Below are 18,421 nucleotides of genomic sequence, written 5' to 3' on the forward strand. Positions count from 1 at the left end.
AGCAGTAACAGTTTAATAGCATCTCTAGTAATTACAATGAGGTCGCTGTTAATCTAAAGTCTGTGATAAGAGAGCTAACAATAGATCAATCACGCGAATATCGCGGACTTTCTAACTTTTCTAAGTGAATGTCAGCGTTCCACTAACACTAAGGTCAGAAATATAAGACGATCTGCACTTCAATCTTATGGTATGCGAAATTAATATTACCGAACATAGTTTTAAACTTATATTATTTAAATAAACTAAAGTTTACGGTTAGTTAAATTCAATTTAAAATTTATTTATTAAACTAGTCGCTTAATATAAACTAACTAACCTTTTAACCGTTTAAAAAAAAAACCTGAGATAAAAAGTTTGACCAAGAAAGTACTAAACAAAAACAGATTGACAAAATATAATCATTTTGGACTTACCTATTAACTTAATCTATTTTACTGTTAGATACTAAGTATTGTTTACATTATAACTACCGTACTTTCACGTCTAGTTAATTCAATCGTTTTTTGCTTAGATTGAGTCGCGATGACCTACTAGTTTGAATATGTAGAGCATCAGGGGTTCGAAATTCGTTCTCGATTATTTTTCAAGCTATTCATTTATTAAGACAACAAGGCAATACGATTAAAGAAAACCTGCTGTTAAGCACATACAAAACTGTCTACCCACTTACCTACTTATATTTTGCTACTAACAACCACTTCTAATACTTATGTATTGCACATGAGACATATGTATATAAAGACAAAGTGGTGTTAAGCTGTACACTTTTTGAACTTTTGCTATTAAATTTTAAACACAAATCTTAGTTTTTACCATATTCAAATCTATATGCCACTTGTAAAAACATGAGTCACGTATTTAAAGAAAAACGTTAATCGCTCGTATTTTTTTATCTATAGTACTTACCTAATATATGATAACTGCAGTTAAGTTTAAGTTTTACTGATTTTCTATATATTTGGAGCTTGTCCTTTTTTATATCTTTAATGTTTGTATGATAAATTATAATACTTATTCTTTTCTGGCTTAGTATTGGAAGCATCCGAGAGACTTAATATGAAATATAGATACTTAAATATTTTAAAGATACGTTTCCGTTATATGGTTTTTCCTCAAATAACAATGAAACCGGGTCAAAAGGTTTTGTTCAGTTTAAATTATATAAAGTAAACAAGATGATTTTAATAAAGCGATATATTGTGCGTATGCGAGAATTTTAAATATGCATACTTGTTCTTTCTTCGTTATTATCTTTTTCTTGCAATGTCTGATAATATAAATAATTTGTTTCAGCTGTTCAGTTCTGTTGTCATTGGAACCAGCGCAGCGCAGTTGACTCAAACATGAGCAATACCAGTTTACCAACACTAATAAAAGAGAATAGCGGCTGGCCCTCATTTAGTCTGCCTCAGAGTCCCAGTCAAACGAGACGTTAATTTTGCGCGAGGATAATTTATATCATAAAATCTAATCCCAGATCGAATAAGAAACTAACAGCCCTGTGGATTAACATTTCAGAAGATAATTTAGTTACTTCTTTTATGGAATTATTAATTTATACTTAATACAATTCAAACGACGTACACAGAACGGTGAGTCCAGTTTTTTTTAATTTTATGCAAATGTTTATTGAGTTTCTTCATACTAAGTGTCTTGAATATGAGATTATAAAAATAATTTAAATTAATCCGGTAAATAGTTGTCAATCGAAATATATAAGGAAAAAACATTCATACATACAGTAATTTTGTCTGCGTTTTCGCTATCAGAATGTGTCACTTGAGCCTTATTGAAGTAATGATTAATTTAAGATAACCTACCATACAATAACACTGATAGTTCTTATATTATTATTTACTTACAATATTATTTATTTCTGTTTTTTTTTTTGCTGGTAACCGTGTAAACCGCTTTCTAATTCACTTTGACGAATTATACCGTGGTTAAGTATTTCAACATATTACCTATTAGAGATATTGTACATTACATTTTGGTTGTAAATTTAATACAACCAAAATGTAATCTTTAAAACACAAATGTTTTAGTTTGATAATAGATACCAGATTTAGTTACGGGCGTAATAACGTAATAGAGTTACGTTACAGTAAATAACAGTATTTTTCTACGAAATATGTATGTTAAATGTAGGAGTGGAGACTGTGCCGTAACAATATCCCCGCTTGATATTTTACACCTTCAATCTTGTAGGTATTAGCTGCACTAACAATAGTTGATTGATGTTTACTATAGATAACTTCATCTTAACTATTACGCATACGATGGGTTACTAGTTTTAGAGATAATACAATTACGAAGTACATTTTTATTTATACAAGTTATAAATAAATCAATCTGATATCATCTTTAATCGACAAACAAATGATTTGTTTTGAATCATCTATAATGTTTGAAATTTGTTGTTGTGGTTAGTCTACCAAACAAGTCTTAAGATTATTTCTTAAAAAATCCATAATAACCAAGTTGTATGGAATTGAGTATGTTGACCATTATTTGATCTTGGCTTAGTTAAAAAGTTATAAATTATACCATGTAATCATTCAATGGACGGGAAAAAAAGTGGATATTTAGTACGTTTTCGGAATTCACGATTTTTCTTTTTTTATTATGTAATTAATAACAGACATCTTTGCCTATTTACGTTTTTTTTGTATACTGCCTTGGTCTTTATATAATTAGATAGATTTACGAGTTATTCCCCTTTCTATGACGCGATATGCACAAATTCCTGTTATACCTCTTTGTTCGGCTATTTTATGGGATGTACTCTCCCGTTCTCTTTTAGCTTGGATTCTTGGATTTTCCAAATACAGATGCTCTTGAGGGGCTCATTGCGGCAGTTTTTATGCGTTTTAGTATTAATAATAAAATCTTGTACTTTCTTCTTCCATTAATCCAAAGTCATTGTCATCATCATCCACGTTAATGACTCTAGATGCCAGTGTCTCATCTACATTAACCTTCCCCATGTTTATTCGATGAGTACTCGACATGCTTTGGCAAATTGTGTCAGCTTTTTCGGTTGAAAAGTGTGATTACTTTATATCTTAACTGCACTACTTTACTGAATTGATGAGTGAACTTAATTTCCCCAAGCTTCTCTTAGGTCTTCACTCATTTCATGGTCTGGAGCTGCTTTGTTTATGAGTATTAAGCTGATAGACCAGGTAAGCTTGTTACACTTCTATAATTACTGACGACGCTAAAGTTAATACCGAGTTTCTTATGTGTTATAATGATAAGGATTAAAGTCCATATTACTTAATAAAGTTAATGTAAGTTCAACAAGTTTTTCAGGCGATTGGTCTTTGTAAATATTTCATAAACGCTGTGTTATTAATACACGAAACGTCTTGAAATACGTTAATCTTATTATGTTAAGCTTTCTATAAATATAATTTTAAAAATTGATATTTCGAAATAACGTTAATCAATTCGGGCTCCTGAAATAAAGGTAAATCTAGTTTAGGAGTCAGTCTCTAATTGTATTGTTACCATGAAAGATTATTTATTATTATTATTAATTCATTTACAAGTCCTATCCTCCTCAACTACTCAACACTTTTCTTAGTACGAGTACTACGAGCAAGCCTTATTAACATTGGTTCTGATTGGCACAGAATTGTTTGATATATTATTATATTTTTTTATGGCTGTACTTGGCCATTATAATTATGATTACCTACATATATTTCCATAGGTTGTTATTATACACAATTTTTATGATAACGAATAAAGATAATGATAATGAGAGAAAATACAGATAAAATAATTGTAGTTATTATTTCTACATTAGTATACTTACAACTAAATTTTTTTAAATCGACATTTTAAAAATATATATTTGGTAATGTATTTTTTTAATTTATTTTCGATAGAAATATTATTTTTTATTGCATTATTTGGTGACATTGGAATATTATTATATAATTCACAATGGTTAAAGCCAAAGCTTAGTAAAGTAATGTTAAGTCAAATAATCATATTTTAGGAGCAAATATTCAAATTATTGTGCCGTTGTCTGTGAACAATTGTCAAATAGGTCTGAATACAATAAACCGATTTGTTTTTTGCTATATAATGTGATAAACTATATATTTTTTATTGCTATTAATACTTGTTTTAAATAAAAAAAATTACGAAACAAAGATTGCCATTGATGCGGTGTCAATAACATAGACCGAACCTAATTGTGAATCTGTCGGCGTATTGTCCATGGCATCGCTCTTATGCAAGTATTACAAAAACGCCCGGACTCAATAGCGTGCGTAAGCTGAACAAGAGTCTTGTATGTTTCTACCAAATTTAAAGTAAAAGCTTATGGCGTCAGTATAGTGCCTAGTGTAGTAAATAAAATATTAACCTAATCAGGTTAAAATTGACATTATGTTATTTTTTTATTATTTAAAAAAGTATCGTTTCTTTTACACAGGAAATTAGTCAAGTGCAAGTTATTATTGTACCATCAGTGTTTCATATAGAAAACATACCTATAAATTTTCAGTAGCCAATCGTATTATCTCTCTCTATACTCGTTTTTTTATATTTATCTAGTATCATATGTGTACCTTCACAATATAAAATATTTTCCTATGTTCTTGCCAGTTTTATATTTACTAAATCACAATACCTACATATAAACAACAGTTAATTTGTAACGCAGCAGCCATAATATGATTTTTTTGAAAGTGTTACCGCAATCAATGATTTACAACCCGTCATCAGCGTTTCGGGGTAAGTAGGTGAAGTATTTTAAAGAAATAATTTTATTAGTAAGGAAAATAAAAACTACCAAAGGAAGCAATTATCAAATATCGTTTTAGGCACTTTGGCTTTTAAGATAAATCTTCTTAGTGCCATTATTATACTAAAGTCTAATTCGCGTGGAAAGAAGCCGGATGATAACAGTTGAAGTCATAATTATAACTAATAATAAATATTTGTAGTACATATTGTAACTATTAATAAATGAGCAACAACATAATACCTATATCTACGTTAGTTTATTATGAATTGAAAAACAAAGTTTATTTTATGAGTTTTGTGAAGAATAAATTTTACTTAAAAAAGAAAACCACAAAGCTTTATTTTTCTTCGATGCGAAATAGCTAATACAGAATATAGGTAATCTTTTTTTTAGTTATGATAGAATATTATTAGTATTGACACGCTTTGTGGTCCGGTTGTTGAGTAACAAATGTGCCGATGACGTGTTGACTTTCTCCGCGCGCTGATCTGCAACACGAAGGGAAATACGTGCATTATGAAGCTATTGTCCAAAGATAATTGGGATTCCCTGTTTATATTAAAGACTAATTGTAACACTTAAAATGTCCTCCTTTTAATTCTTCTATATCCGTTGGAAGATATATGAATATTCAAAATAATGAAACATCCTTTTACTATTATAGTCTACCGGACTTATATACATGTTATCTATATAAAGGTATGCGAAGGTGAAAATAATTTGCAATATATAAAAGATTTTTTAAGTGATTTGATCTAGAACAATAAATATTTTTATAACAATAATTCAACTCTAACAATTTTGCGATTTAATTTTATTCAGTTTAATACTTTTTATATTATTTATCATCAATGACATCTTTCCGGAAAAAATACTAGTATTTATCTAATAAAATAAAATCACAGCGTGTTCGTTTGAACAATAATCAATTTTGTACGCTTAATGACGCAACGATACACAGTGGTGGGACCTAGTAGTATGAAAGTAGCAGGATCATTCTCGACTCTCTTGGGCTTGTATCATCCATTCGTAACTCAAACTAAACGCTTATTTAGAGAGAAAATAGTTATATTAGTAATTTCTTTTAAAAAGGCATCAACAGTATTATCGTCTTTTTATTTTTGTAAATAAAATATTATAATAACCATTGTTTTCATGGTCTGTGTGTCATTATCGCACGTAAATTTCCAATATAAATATAAATCGACATAGCAATTCATTAATTAAAATCTCATACGTAAAATGTACACGACTCAGATGGGATTTCCCATATAATGCTCAGGGTTAACGCGACCGTGGCGTTGCCAATCGTATCGTGACAAATTCTTCTACAAATGCACCGTAAAGGTTAATTGTGACGTTTTGTAATGTTATTGTTATTTATTTCGTAAAAAGATTAGGGTTTTTCATATTTAATCTTGATTAGAAGTCCAAATTATACCTTATGCAAGGAGTGGGAACGTCAATAGTTAAAAGGGTCACACTCGAATCAGCGACGTTAAAACTTAAAGCGACAGTAGCGAAACGTTTTAATATATACATAATTTAATTATAGGATTCAGTTATCTTTACTCCGCTCCCCTCTCGCATTGTGACACGACATCACGAGAAAGTGACTACGAAATGTTAAAGACAATGAATGAAGTCTGTTATTCGAATTCAACACCGAAAAAATATTTTAACATTATCAAATTTTTTATTATTATTGTAGAATATAACTAGGTAGGTGCTATTTTGTCAAACATTTAAAGAAATTGCTGTTAATAAAATTTAATATTTTATTGATGTATATTATTAATATTATAAAATATCCTTTATTTATTTAAAAAAAAACAATACGTATTTTATTATAGAGAGCGTGTGCGGCGTACTTAAGATTATAAAAACGAAATATAGATATAATAAATGATTATTTATAGAAAACATATTGTGGTATTAACTCTTTGGAGTTACTTAGCTAGAATATCAATATTTTCATACGAGCGAATGTACATAAAGATAAAGAAAAACAAGATTTCTATATATTCTCAAACTTACGAGTATCTTGTAGTTTACATCATTATAAAAAATGCTGTTTTCAATAACACAATTCTTAGGAGATTTTGTTTATTAATGGTTTTATATGTAATTTGATTTCATATATAATTCGTAAAAATATAGTAAGTAATTGTATACATATAACCTATATAGGTACCTATATAGGTAGTAATTGTATACATATAACCTATATAGGTCAGGTTCGCCCTCTACGATTCATGAAATCGGTTTATAAAAGTGAGGGAATAGAGAGCACACCTACATTTGCGAACACTATTGCTGTGTGCATTATGCAATTTGTCCCACGCATTAGTCTCGAGAATGGCCGTGAGAGTGGCCGAAATTGGTCAGGGGGACATATTATATTTTATTTTATTTACACTACACACTGCACTAAATATTCAATATAAAATCTATTGTTTCAGAACCAAGATGATGAAATTAGGCGTATTGCTTTTCGCTCTATCAACATCTGTAAACAGTCAATGTTTTTACAAAGATGATTCTGCTAAGAAACCTGACCCAGCCGCTCGTTCAAGCTTATACAAAAATCAATTGGAATTCACATTGAATCTTTTCAATACGATAAACAATGCTGTTCCTGATGACAATATTTTCTTTTCACCATTTTCGGTGTATCACGCATTACTTCTGGGTTACTTCGCCGCCGGTGGACAAACAGAGAAATCCTTAAAAGAGTCTTTGCGGATATCAGATACACTGGTAAATTATTGTATTTTTATTTTATACGAACATATTTTTTAGGCTTAGTTACAATTTTTTCTTGATAAAGTACCAAAAATATTGTTTTTTTTATGTGTTAAATTAATTTTATAATTGAACAAAAAGAAATGTAAGTGTATAAATGTTTGCTTATGCTTTAATTTACAGGACAAGGTGAACTTGCTGATGGCATACAAAGTTGACAAGCGGGCGCGCGCGTTTAACAACAACAGCGACAGCTACGAGTTCACGAACGCTAACAAGATGTTTGTCGACAAAGAACTTCACTTACGTCAGTGCTTGCTTGACCTACTTGGCGAAGAACTCGAGGCTCTGGTAATAAAAACTTAAACAAATTTCTTTTTTTTTCAATTAAATTCTTATATGTAATTACTAGATGTTTTTTAAATTTATACTTCGTCTACACTAACTATGCAACTCGGTTTTACTAGTTACACGACTGCCCAAAAAAGTGTGAAATATTTTCAGGGTCAATGTTTGTATGTATGTGAGTTATATGAGTTTGAACATATTTAAATGTATAGGGTATCAATAGAATCCTTACATATTTCCGTGTAACACTGGCTATAAATTTATTCACTCAGTTGAAATTGATAGATAGTTGAAAACGATATCATTTTAAATTAGGGATTATATATTATAACTGTTTTAAATATTAGTTGACATTTATTTATTAACAAGTTCGTATTTCCGTACGGGATATATGTACAAAATTAATTGTGTATACATAGTTATTATTTACTATGTAGTAGACTATGGTTCTTAGCTGTAGAAATCCGAATCGGAATGAGATAAAAAATCATTTATAATCTGAAGTGCTTGTATAAGTCCACTTGAATTACGTGTATTTCTATTTTCTTAATTAATATATAAGTATCTACGCAAGTAACTACGCAAGTTATTCTTACAACATAGCTCAAGGTATTAGCTGAGTTAACAAAGCTGTGTTCTAGTTCATTATGTGACAAAATTCTTTAAATAGTGATAATTTTACCTCATAGGCTACAGTAAGTCGACTGCAGATAAATTAACAATTTACATAATTTTTTAATTCAAATCAAATTTCTTCATCATACGATACCTTTTGTGATTTCGAATTGAACACGTATCCGTAGCTTGTCTAGCGATCTAAAAGTTTCAATTCTTGGCCTATTGACATTCCCACTTCTAGCTTTGCTAGCTAAGTGTTATGTTAGTACTAAATAATGTTCTTATTTAAAAAGCACTGGGATTTACAACAAGTAAGTCACTCGATGGTAAAAGGAAGAATTATAATATATTAATATATTATAGGCAAGATATTAGCTCTTTAAGAAACATAAACTTATTACTTAAGTATTTAACATGTCACTTCATCAAAGACAAGATGGAAAACAACAGAAATTTGTTCTACTAGAATAGAATCTATCTAAACGAATTCTAAGTGCGCTTATAAATAATATATACTTAACAAAACGAAAAGTTAAAAATGTATTTAGTCTCATTATTCTAGTTCGCACCTTAAATTATGTTCGTATACATATATACTATATAATGTCCTTATTAAATAAATAAACAAAGTTACCACAAAATGTATACCACATTAAAATACTATAAAATGTAACAAATAAACAAACGTGTGTTGCATTGATGAATATTTTATTCGTGCATTTTCAACCGCAATGTAATCACATGACTGAGTATGGGCTGTTGAAGGATAAACGCGTCTTTTTTATAAGTCCAGCATTTGTCCTTTAAGTTAAATTTATTCCAACAAATGCCAAATTTAAGTCGTATTCTACACTTGTATGTATTTAGTAGAGTAGAATTATTTAACATATTCACGTTGTATTATTTACAGAACTTCCGCAAAAACCCTGAACAGTCCCGCCAGCATATAAACAATTGGGTGTCTCAAATTACCAAGAACAACATCAAGGACTTGATTCCTGTAGATGGCATCACGGACACCACGAAACTTGTTCTAGCTAACGCTGCCTATTTCAAAGGCGTTTGGGCATATAAATTCCCAGCAGAGAGGACGAAGAAACAAGTGTTTTTCGTGTCTGAAACTCGTCAGACCCTAGTACCTTTTATGAGGCAGAAAGGGATATTCCATTACAGTAATCATTTTTTTTAATAATCATGAGTAATTAGACAAAACTTTACCCTTTTTTACTATTTCGTTATTTTTTGCATACAATTAAAAGTGAATGATAACTGCCTTTTTATTGCCTATAAAATATAAACATTCTAGTTTTTTTTTTAGTTTTTTCATATTAAAGATATTAAATTGCTATACTGATTATAAGTGCGGAAAATAAGCTATTTTTGTGGTGGTATTAAGAAAGGAAGTTAAATCTTTCCGACATAAACATAAATTAAATGAGGAATTTTTGGGCCATTTTATTAATGATTATTTTTATTTGCAGCGGTTAGCGATGACCTCGGTGCGCAGATTCTGGAGCTGCCGTACAAAGGCAACGATATCAGCATGTACATCCTACTCCCTCCATACTCAATGAAGGAAGGTTAGTAAAAAAATCACATAATATAAATAGACGTTATAGTTTTTTAAGAATTTTAGTATAATCTAACTTCTTATCTAGTTAAAGTTTCACATGATATATTTATTATATAGTGCTTGTTAAAGATTTATTTTTTATTCAGAAGACCGAATATCCGTTAAATATTCGATATTCGGCAAGTTTGTCAAATATTGGTAGTCGATTAAAATGCCGTACATTCTTTCGAATAAACAATATAAAAGTTGAATATATGTTCGTTTGACGTGTGACAGTATTGTATTTCTATTAACTTTCGCCTCGTCTCTTTCGTGATTTTTTAACCTATATATGTTTTTATTAAATTACTACAATACGTCTATAGTTACATATAGATCAAGTTAGTATAAAGCATGTATAAAAATGTAATCATGTTTCCGGTTCGGTTTTTACCAGATACTCGATCATATTTTCGTCTTCGGTAAAACCCGTATTTCACCCATTATAATTTTTTTATTATATTGGCTAGGCAGACTGGTAAGTCTGTCGTCTGATGATAAGTGGTTACTACTGCCTATAGACTATTGGGAACTAAAATGTTACGTCCCTTGTGCTTGTATACTGGTTCACTCACTCTTCAAAAAGTCCTTTCACTAAGTAAAGCATTATTGGTTTATATCAAAATTAAATTGAATTTTCAGCTATGAGTAAAAAAGTACTATAAAGTTTATTATAAAGTTGAAATTCGACAAAAATGCAAAGTGAACATAATTTGTTTGTTCGTAGGAGTGACGAATATAATCGCTAACTTGACCCCGGAGCGTCTCTCGGCCGTGGTGGAGGAAAGTTACATGGGCCGAGAGGTGGTCGTCGAAATACCTAAATTCACCATCGAGAGGAATCTGCCCCTGAGACCGGTAAGTGCCCGTATTTTATATATAATTATTTTATTTGTATTTTTTAAATTAACGATTGCAGTGAGCGATGACTTTTTTTTAATTGATGATTACTAGAATGAGGTTATTGATTAACCTAATAATTGTTTATTGTCTGATTATTACGTTGTCTTACACCGAAGACTAGTTCGTGCAATCGTGTTTGTGTGGGTAAATAATGTCTCATTTCACGGTCATGGTTTCGATCGCTTGACAAATATTTGTATGGGTTCTCGTGTTTGTCGTGATCTGATTTAAGTGTTCGATTTGTGTACTTCGTCAGACCTTCAAAATATAATTTTGTAATAGTAATTGGAGTAAGTTTAAGTAAAATAATCTATGCTATAAAGATAATTTAAATAATATACTTTAAAAACAACATTATGATTATTTAAATTAAAATGATAAATATTATAAGCAGGCATTAGGAATATATTAAAATAGACGCGGGTTTATATAAGACATTTTAATTATATCAGTTAATTTTTTTTTCTGTTTTATACATTCTCAATTATTATTATATATTACTAAACGTGACTTGCTAATTTGTAAATCGATACAATGATTAATTACTATACATATGTGGAATATAAAAGTAAAATGATTGATATAATCGTTATTCATATATCATACGATTATTTTATTGTATTAATTAGTGTTTAGTATAAATTATATTTATTGCAATAAATTCTCGTATAAAATATTATTATACTAACAGGTTAGGTTATTATATATATATATATATATATATATATATATATATATATATATATATATATATATAATACCAAATCCTACAAAGCGCGATTGTGTAACCAATATTCGAAGTTCAGCGACTAATTAACTTTTATGAATATTATAATTAATATGCATAGAATTTAATTAGTCGCTGAATTGAAACATAGCTTTATTTATATTAAAAAAACTTATTAAAATATAAAACGAAAAAAATTAAACCGATAAGGAGTTAGTACAAGATAAAAATCTTTAAATATATTCTGCTCTGAATGATTTCACTCATAATTTTATGTTCAAATCGAGCTCATCGGTGAATTACACTGGTGGTAGAGCTTTGTGCAAGTTCGTCTGGGTAGGTACCATCCACTCATCAGATATTCTACCGCAAAACAGCAGTACTTGTTATTTTTGTGTTCCGGTTTGAAGGGTGAGTGAGCCAGTGAAATTACAGGCGAAAGAGACATAACATCTTAGTTCCCAAGGTTGGTGGCGTATTGGTGATGGCCAATGTCTTTCTGCGTTGGTGACCTCTTACCATCGGGTGGCCTTTATGCTCGTCCGCCTTCCTATTTTATATAAAAAAAAATTAAAACATCGTGAGGAGATCTCGAAATCGAAATGTTGTCGATGTTGTGTGTTGTCGATTATACATCGCAATAAGCCTATATTTTTATCGTTCTTTAAATTTACAACATAGAATGAGACAAATATCTTGCAAAAGCAAATACTGTTTTATCTATTCATGATTACATATTATTTCTCAATATTAAATAAGTATATTATAAATATATTTATAAAATAACTACTTACTTTGAAAGATAAAATCAATACGTTTAAATAACAATTGAAAATATTTAATTTATAAATCATGATCGCGTGGAATCGTGGTAAGAACGCTTATTAAAAATCTTTATGAAGTATCAACAACTCTACAAATTATTAAATCAATGTTAGTTTAACAATTGATTTCTTAATATAACGTTTATTTGTTGGATACCTATAATTTCATTTATTATCATATTTGTAAAATCTATACTATTAAAAGAGAAGAACTTTTCATTAAAAAAAATTTCAATAATTTAATTCAAATAACTGTACATAAAACCTATCCCAAAAATGCAGCGTGTTTCTGAGCAGGTTTTAATATATAATATAATTATATAAGTAGCTACGTTTCACAGTTTCAATCGTTTAGACTATTGACGTGACAGGAGTGAATTTCATGTTGATAAGGGAGAGTAGTCAGTTAGGAGCAATATAAAAATTACTCATTAATTAGTAAGTTGTGAGTCAACATCGTACGTACATCGTTTACTGGTGGTAGAGCTTTGTGCAAGCTCGTCTGAGTAGGTACCACCCACTCATCTGATATTCTACCGCAAAACAGCAGTACTTGGTATTGTTGTGTTCCAGTTTGAAGGGTGAGTGAGCCAGTGTAATTACAGGCACAAGGGACATAACATCTTAGTTGATAATCTTAGGTGATGTAAGCGATGGTTAACATTTCTTACAATGCCAATGTCTAAGGGCGTTTGGTGACCACTTACCATCAGGTGGCCCATATGCTCGTCCGCCTTCCTATTCTATAAAAATAAAGTAAACGCATGTGCACTCTCTATTTCTATACTATCATATCAATCCGAAGTACAGAGAGAACTGTTACATTACGTATGCTTAGGTTAGGGTTTATTTCATTACTAAATTCTAATTATTTAACTTACAGATCCTAAGCACGATGGGCGTTGGTGAACTGTTTAACTCATCGGCCGACTTCAGCACGCTGTCTGAAGATCAAGGCATTGTTTTCGACGACGCCGTTCACAAAGCCAAAATTCAGGTCGATGAGGAAGGTGAGTTCGGATTTTGTTTATATAATATGTTATAAACTTAATAAAAGTCTTTTTAAAAATATGATTTTATTGAATTTACATATTTAAATAATGTGTGTGCAAAACTTCAGCTCAATCGTTTGTAAGAATTAATCCACACATAAAGTTTATGTTAAGTAAAAACTTTCTAGAATGTATGTGTTCTTGAATATAAATCAAAATATACAAATTATTATTTTCGCTGTATAATTTTCAAAAATGTATCGATTTAATAACAACAAACACACTTACCAGGTATTTTCATAAACGTTAAACAAGTATTTTTGTACATTACTAATTTTTGTTATGTGATTAATAATAATAATTACAAAACAATATTAATTGCGAAAATTCGTTTAATTTTACGTGAACGTAATTAATACATATATATTTTCACCATTGTTTCTACTACTTCTTTTGTAATGTATATTTATACAAATATTAATTATAGAAATTAATAGATATAGCTCTAAAAACTTGGGTATTAATAAAACATGGCTGGCGTTTTCAGTTTAAGCGATATACCGTTTTAAAGGAAATTTTTATCAAACGTTCCTTACATCGCCACTGTGCCGCCAACCTTGGGAAGTAAGATGTTATGTCCCTTGTGTCTGTAGTTGAACTGGCTCACTCACCCTTCAATTTGGAACACATAACATTGAGTATAGCTGTTCGGCGGTAGAATATATGATGAGTGGGTGAAGTAAAGTGCTTATTAGCCGTGTTAAGTGGTTCGTGCAAATAAACTCCTGCTTTATTCTAGAATAATATTTACAGGTACGGTAGCGGCGGCTGCAACCGCCATCTTCGGGTTCCGATCGTCGCGGCCAGCCGAGCCGAGCGTTTTCATCGCCAACTTCCCCTTTGTGTACATCATCTATGAGCGACCCACCAACTCCGTGCTCTTCATGGGTGTCTATCGGGACCCTAAGAAGTAAACTTAACATAGCTGGGTGATGGTGACACATAAGTTCTATCTTAGTCCCAATTTGATACTAAATTCGATGTCGCTAGATATATTTGTACTTCTTAACAAAAAAAAGTTTAAAAACAACTATTTTTTGCTAGTTCTTTTGATGTCTGAGTCATTTTATCTCGAGCTAATGTCTTTAGCCTTATTTTTATCTCCATTTTCAAGGTTTTAAGTTTTCCGCATTTAAGAATTCACAATTTCGACTTTAATGATAATTTATATATAGCTGAGATGTACTTTATGAAGCTGAATTTTGGAGAAATGTTTAGAAGTTTTTAGCAGTGACGTTACCTGTTCCCGAGTTTAATAAATATTCGTTACTTGTAAGAGTAATATCGATAATAATTTATTTATTTTGTATGAAATTGGATTTATTGGCGATCGAAATTCTGTTGTTTTTGTTAATAACGTAAAATTATGTTTTATTTGTCTACTTTTAAATATATTATAGTAAAGGTAGTTTTTAGTGTAATAAATTATTATAACGCGATGATTATAAACTAGACAATACGTTAAAAACTAAAATAAATGACATTTTATTTTTTTACGCACGCTATTTTTTTTTCTTTCAAATCCCCATTGAAACCGTAAACTTCAATGCAAATACTATTTATATGTATATCACATACCATACATTATACTTTAATTCGTAATTTAATTGTATATAACCGGAATACTTAAAAGAAAAGTCTGTATGACTATAATTCGAAAGCTATTGAAAAAAATTATCTAATTTTGTTGCTATATTTATTACATTTTAAAATAAATATTCGAAATTTAAATATCCGCCTACCGGTACCAGAACAGGTTTAGTCGGATTAGAATTATAATTGCATCAATGAGATTAAACGAATTCTATGTCCGCTCTGACTGTCTTATTTTTAAATATATAAAATAAAATAACATATTCGCTTTTTAATCTATTTATAAATCTTTATAATTTATACAATATATATATAGTCTATACTTCTGACAATAACTTTTAACTTTTATTTCTGACAATAACTTCTAAAAAGAGTCTTCTAAAGAGAGTATATATATATATATATATATATATATATATATATATATATATATATATATATATATATATGGACTCTTTTTAGAAGTTATTGTCAGAAATTTGACAACGACGATTTTAGATTAATGTGCTGTACCGACTCAAGGGAGATTAATGGGCGGGACATATAACAGTGGACAAGTGTGTGCACATGTGCACTCTCTATTCACTCACTTATGTTCATAATGGATGGGACATCAAACCGACAAGACCGGAAACAGTTCAGGCGCAGGTCTAACGGCTTTACGTGCTTTTCGAGGCACGGGAGTATACACGCTTCTAACCTTCAGACTCCGGGTTGCTACTGAGAATCTTCTACAGAAAAACTCACTAACTTTTCATCAGCCTTACGAGGGATTTGAACCTAGGACCTCGGGCTCTGTAGCCTTATATTTAACCACTAGACTAAAGAGGCAGTCGTCTGGTCTAACGGTTGGCATGTATAATAAGTCTTTTGTTAAAATAATTTAAAATTATATGTACTTAATTTTGTGAACACTTTGTAGTAATCTATCGTAAAGGATAGAGGCGTACTATGTACATCAATCTACTAAATGTAGATAAGTATTAATATACATACAAGTTAAATACTCATTAAAATAAAATAAAAAAACCCAAGTCAATGAATGAGAAACTAAATAGCCTTTCGTAAAAATTTACAAGGTAATTAACTTAACAAGTCTTTAGTTAGTTACTAAGTCAGAGCAATCAGTTTCCTAAAACACCATTAGCTGCGTTGTATGCGAAAAGCGATAATCATTCATCATTTGCATGCTTTTAAAAATATGTACATTTAACCGGAGCTGACCTTACTAATAATACTGATTACATAGTGGAAAATCTCTTGCTATAAAATTGACGACCCATCACATTTAGAAAGTTTGCGTGCTTCATAATAATCACAAACGTCTTTAGATATTTTAACAAGCATTCGTAAGTTTATATATCTTATGGATGCAGTGTGCGTGGCTCGATTCATTTGTCCAGTGTATTTGTTATTTACATTTACTGCCTTCGTAAGGAGATAAATACAAATGAAGGTTCCGTTTCCGTTAGCTTTCCTGCATTACGCGCTGTGCATTTAAGTTACAAATATTTTTTGATGCCTTTATAAATCTCAAATCTGAATCAGTATTAACAAGCAACGCTGTCTCCATTTATTATAAACATCTAAGTTCTAATATTACGTGATATAAAGAAGTTGTTACCAATTAAAGAGCTTACACCTGACCTTAACACCTATAATTAATTGATTGAACTAATGTGTTGCGTTAGCTCTTAGAGAATAAAGCAACATTTGAATTATGATTTTTTGCGCCAAGTTGGCATAGCTATACATCTTTAAAAGAATGTGTGATTTATATCTACATCCATGTATAAATATTTAAAGTGAAAGATATTATTTGCTAATATCTGGATAGACAGATCCTGACATTAGCGTTCCGATAATTCGATTAGTTCGGTTTAAAACACACACAAACCTTCTTTGAAACACACAAACGTTTTTCCTAACCTTAATATTGTAAAATTTTTAACTCTTTATGTGATCCTGTTGTAAACGCGTATACATTGTCCCAACCAAAGAATATCTGTCGACGAAAATTACTAACCAATCTATTTAAATTAGTTGGTATATACATAAACACAATAAATTAAATTAAATAGTTAACTTATATAAATTGAAATTAAGTTAAATTAACTAAAATTAAATAGTATCTATCTAATTATGTAGTATTACATGCAAATTAGTATGTAACTTTAACTCACTAGCAGAATAGAATAACATAGAACAACTTCGTTGCAAATCAGAAGGAAAATAAAACAGGTAGAAATCAAACACGTTTTTTGAGTTTTCATTCATTTATCTTTCTTATTATAAAGACACACTCCTTATAATCATTAATAAATTCAGACCAGGAAATGTAAAATGTGATAATAACGTAACAGTATATATACCCAACCTAATGATTATCCCTTTCTGTCAGCAAATGAATTACTGATAATTTTTCCAATTAGTCTAGGGAAATTAAACTGATACTACCAGCTATCTGATTAAGATGACTCTTGAAAATGTCACCTTAAGTGTCTAATAACTTGATTATTTACATAAATCAGTGTTGACACATTAAATTAACATGATGCTTCTTCAGTGACTTTAGGTAACATAATAATTTAATTTTAATTGAACAAAAGTAAGAGAACCGGTTGTGAAACTTTAGTCTAGTCGTACAATTTGAATGAAAGTTAATTTACATTTTATTACATTTAACAAATTAAATACTTGTTAAAAGTTTACGTTTTTGTATTTACTCACTTATGGCGAAGATATGGAATAAGCTTGAGGCTTGAAACAATGAGTGGAAAGCGGTTACTTACATAGGTAAATCCATCGGAAGCGTTGTCGATAGCATCGCTCTGCCCACAATGGAGCTAATTACGACGTGTGGACGCCGCGGCCGGAACACCACCGAAACAATGCCCGCCCGCACCGGAGACCTGCTATCTGTCTTTATATGCGCCTTTTGTTCACTTGTCTTACTTTTATCACAATAGGATTAAGCGAATTATTTATACCATCCACATACTAGTGTGTTATAGCGATACATAGCTGTATAATTTAGCGTTATTATATCTATATACATTTTGCTTAATACATATCTAACTACAATAAAGAGATTATTTTATTCCGCTAATGGTAAGAAAATTACTTTCATATACATATATATATATATATATTTTGCAGCTTACTAAAGCGTTTTATCTCAATACTATACGATATATATTCTTATACATGACAATACTAGTCTCAAATAGC

General features: G+C 30.1%; 1 protein-coding gene across 1 annotated transcript; it reads left to right on the forward strand.

Moving 5' to 3' along the window:
* Positions 1 to 1,393: 1,393 nt before the first annotated feature.
* On the forward strand, positions 1,394 to 15,097 carry LOC126779924 (serine protease inhibitor 88Ea-like). Its single transcript, XM_050504123.1, has 8 exons — positions 1,394 to 1,595; positions 7,231 to 7,528; positions 7,697 to 7,864; positions 9,390 to 9,651; positions 9,961 to 10,059; positions 10,819 to 10,949; positions 13,429 to 13,555; positions 14,351 to 15,097. Exons 2-8 carry the CDS (start codon positions 7,238 to 7,240, stop codon positions 14,509 to 14,511), a joined length of 1,239 nt encoding a protein of 412 aa, XP_050360080.1. The 5' UTR covers positions 1,394 to 1,595; positions 7,231 to 7,237; the 3' UTR covers positions 14,512 to 15,097.
* The last annotated feature ends 3,324 nt before the right edge of the window (positions 15,098 to 18,421 follow it).

The sequence above is a fragment of the Nymphalis io genome, chromosome 2 (assembly GCF_905147045.1).
Source record: "Nymphalis io chromosome 2, ilAglIoxx1.1, whole genome shotgun sequence".
Classification (NCBI taxonomy): domain Eukaryota; kingdom Metazoa; phylum Arthropoda; class Insecta; order Lepidoptera; family Nymphalidae; genus Nymphalis; species Nymphalis io.

Bases quoted from the DNA above. Each gene is read 5' to 3' on its own strand.
- LOC126779924 (XM_050504123.1), top strand. From the start codon at position 7,238: ATGATGAAATTAGGCGTATTGCTTTTCGCTCTATCAACATCTGTAAAC. The intron at 9,652-9,960 runs GTAATCATTTTT...TTTTATTTGCAG, and splicing joins GAAAGGGATATTCCATTACA to CGGTTAGCGATGACCTCGGT. The intron at 10,950-13,428 runs GTAAGTGCCCGT...TTTAACTTACAG, and splicing joins GGAATCTGCCCCTGAGACCG to ATCCTAAGCACGATGGGCGT.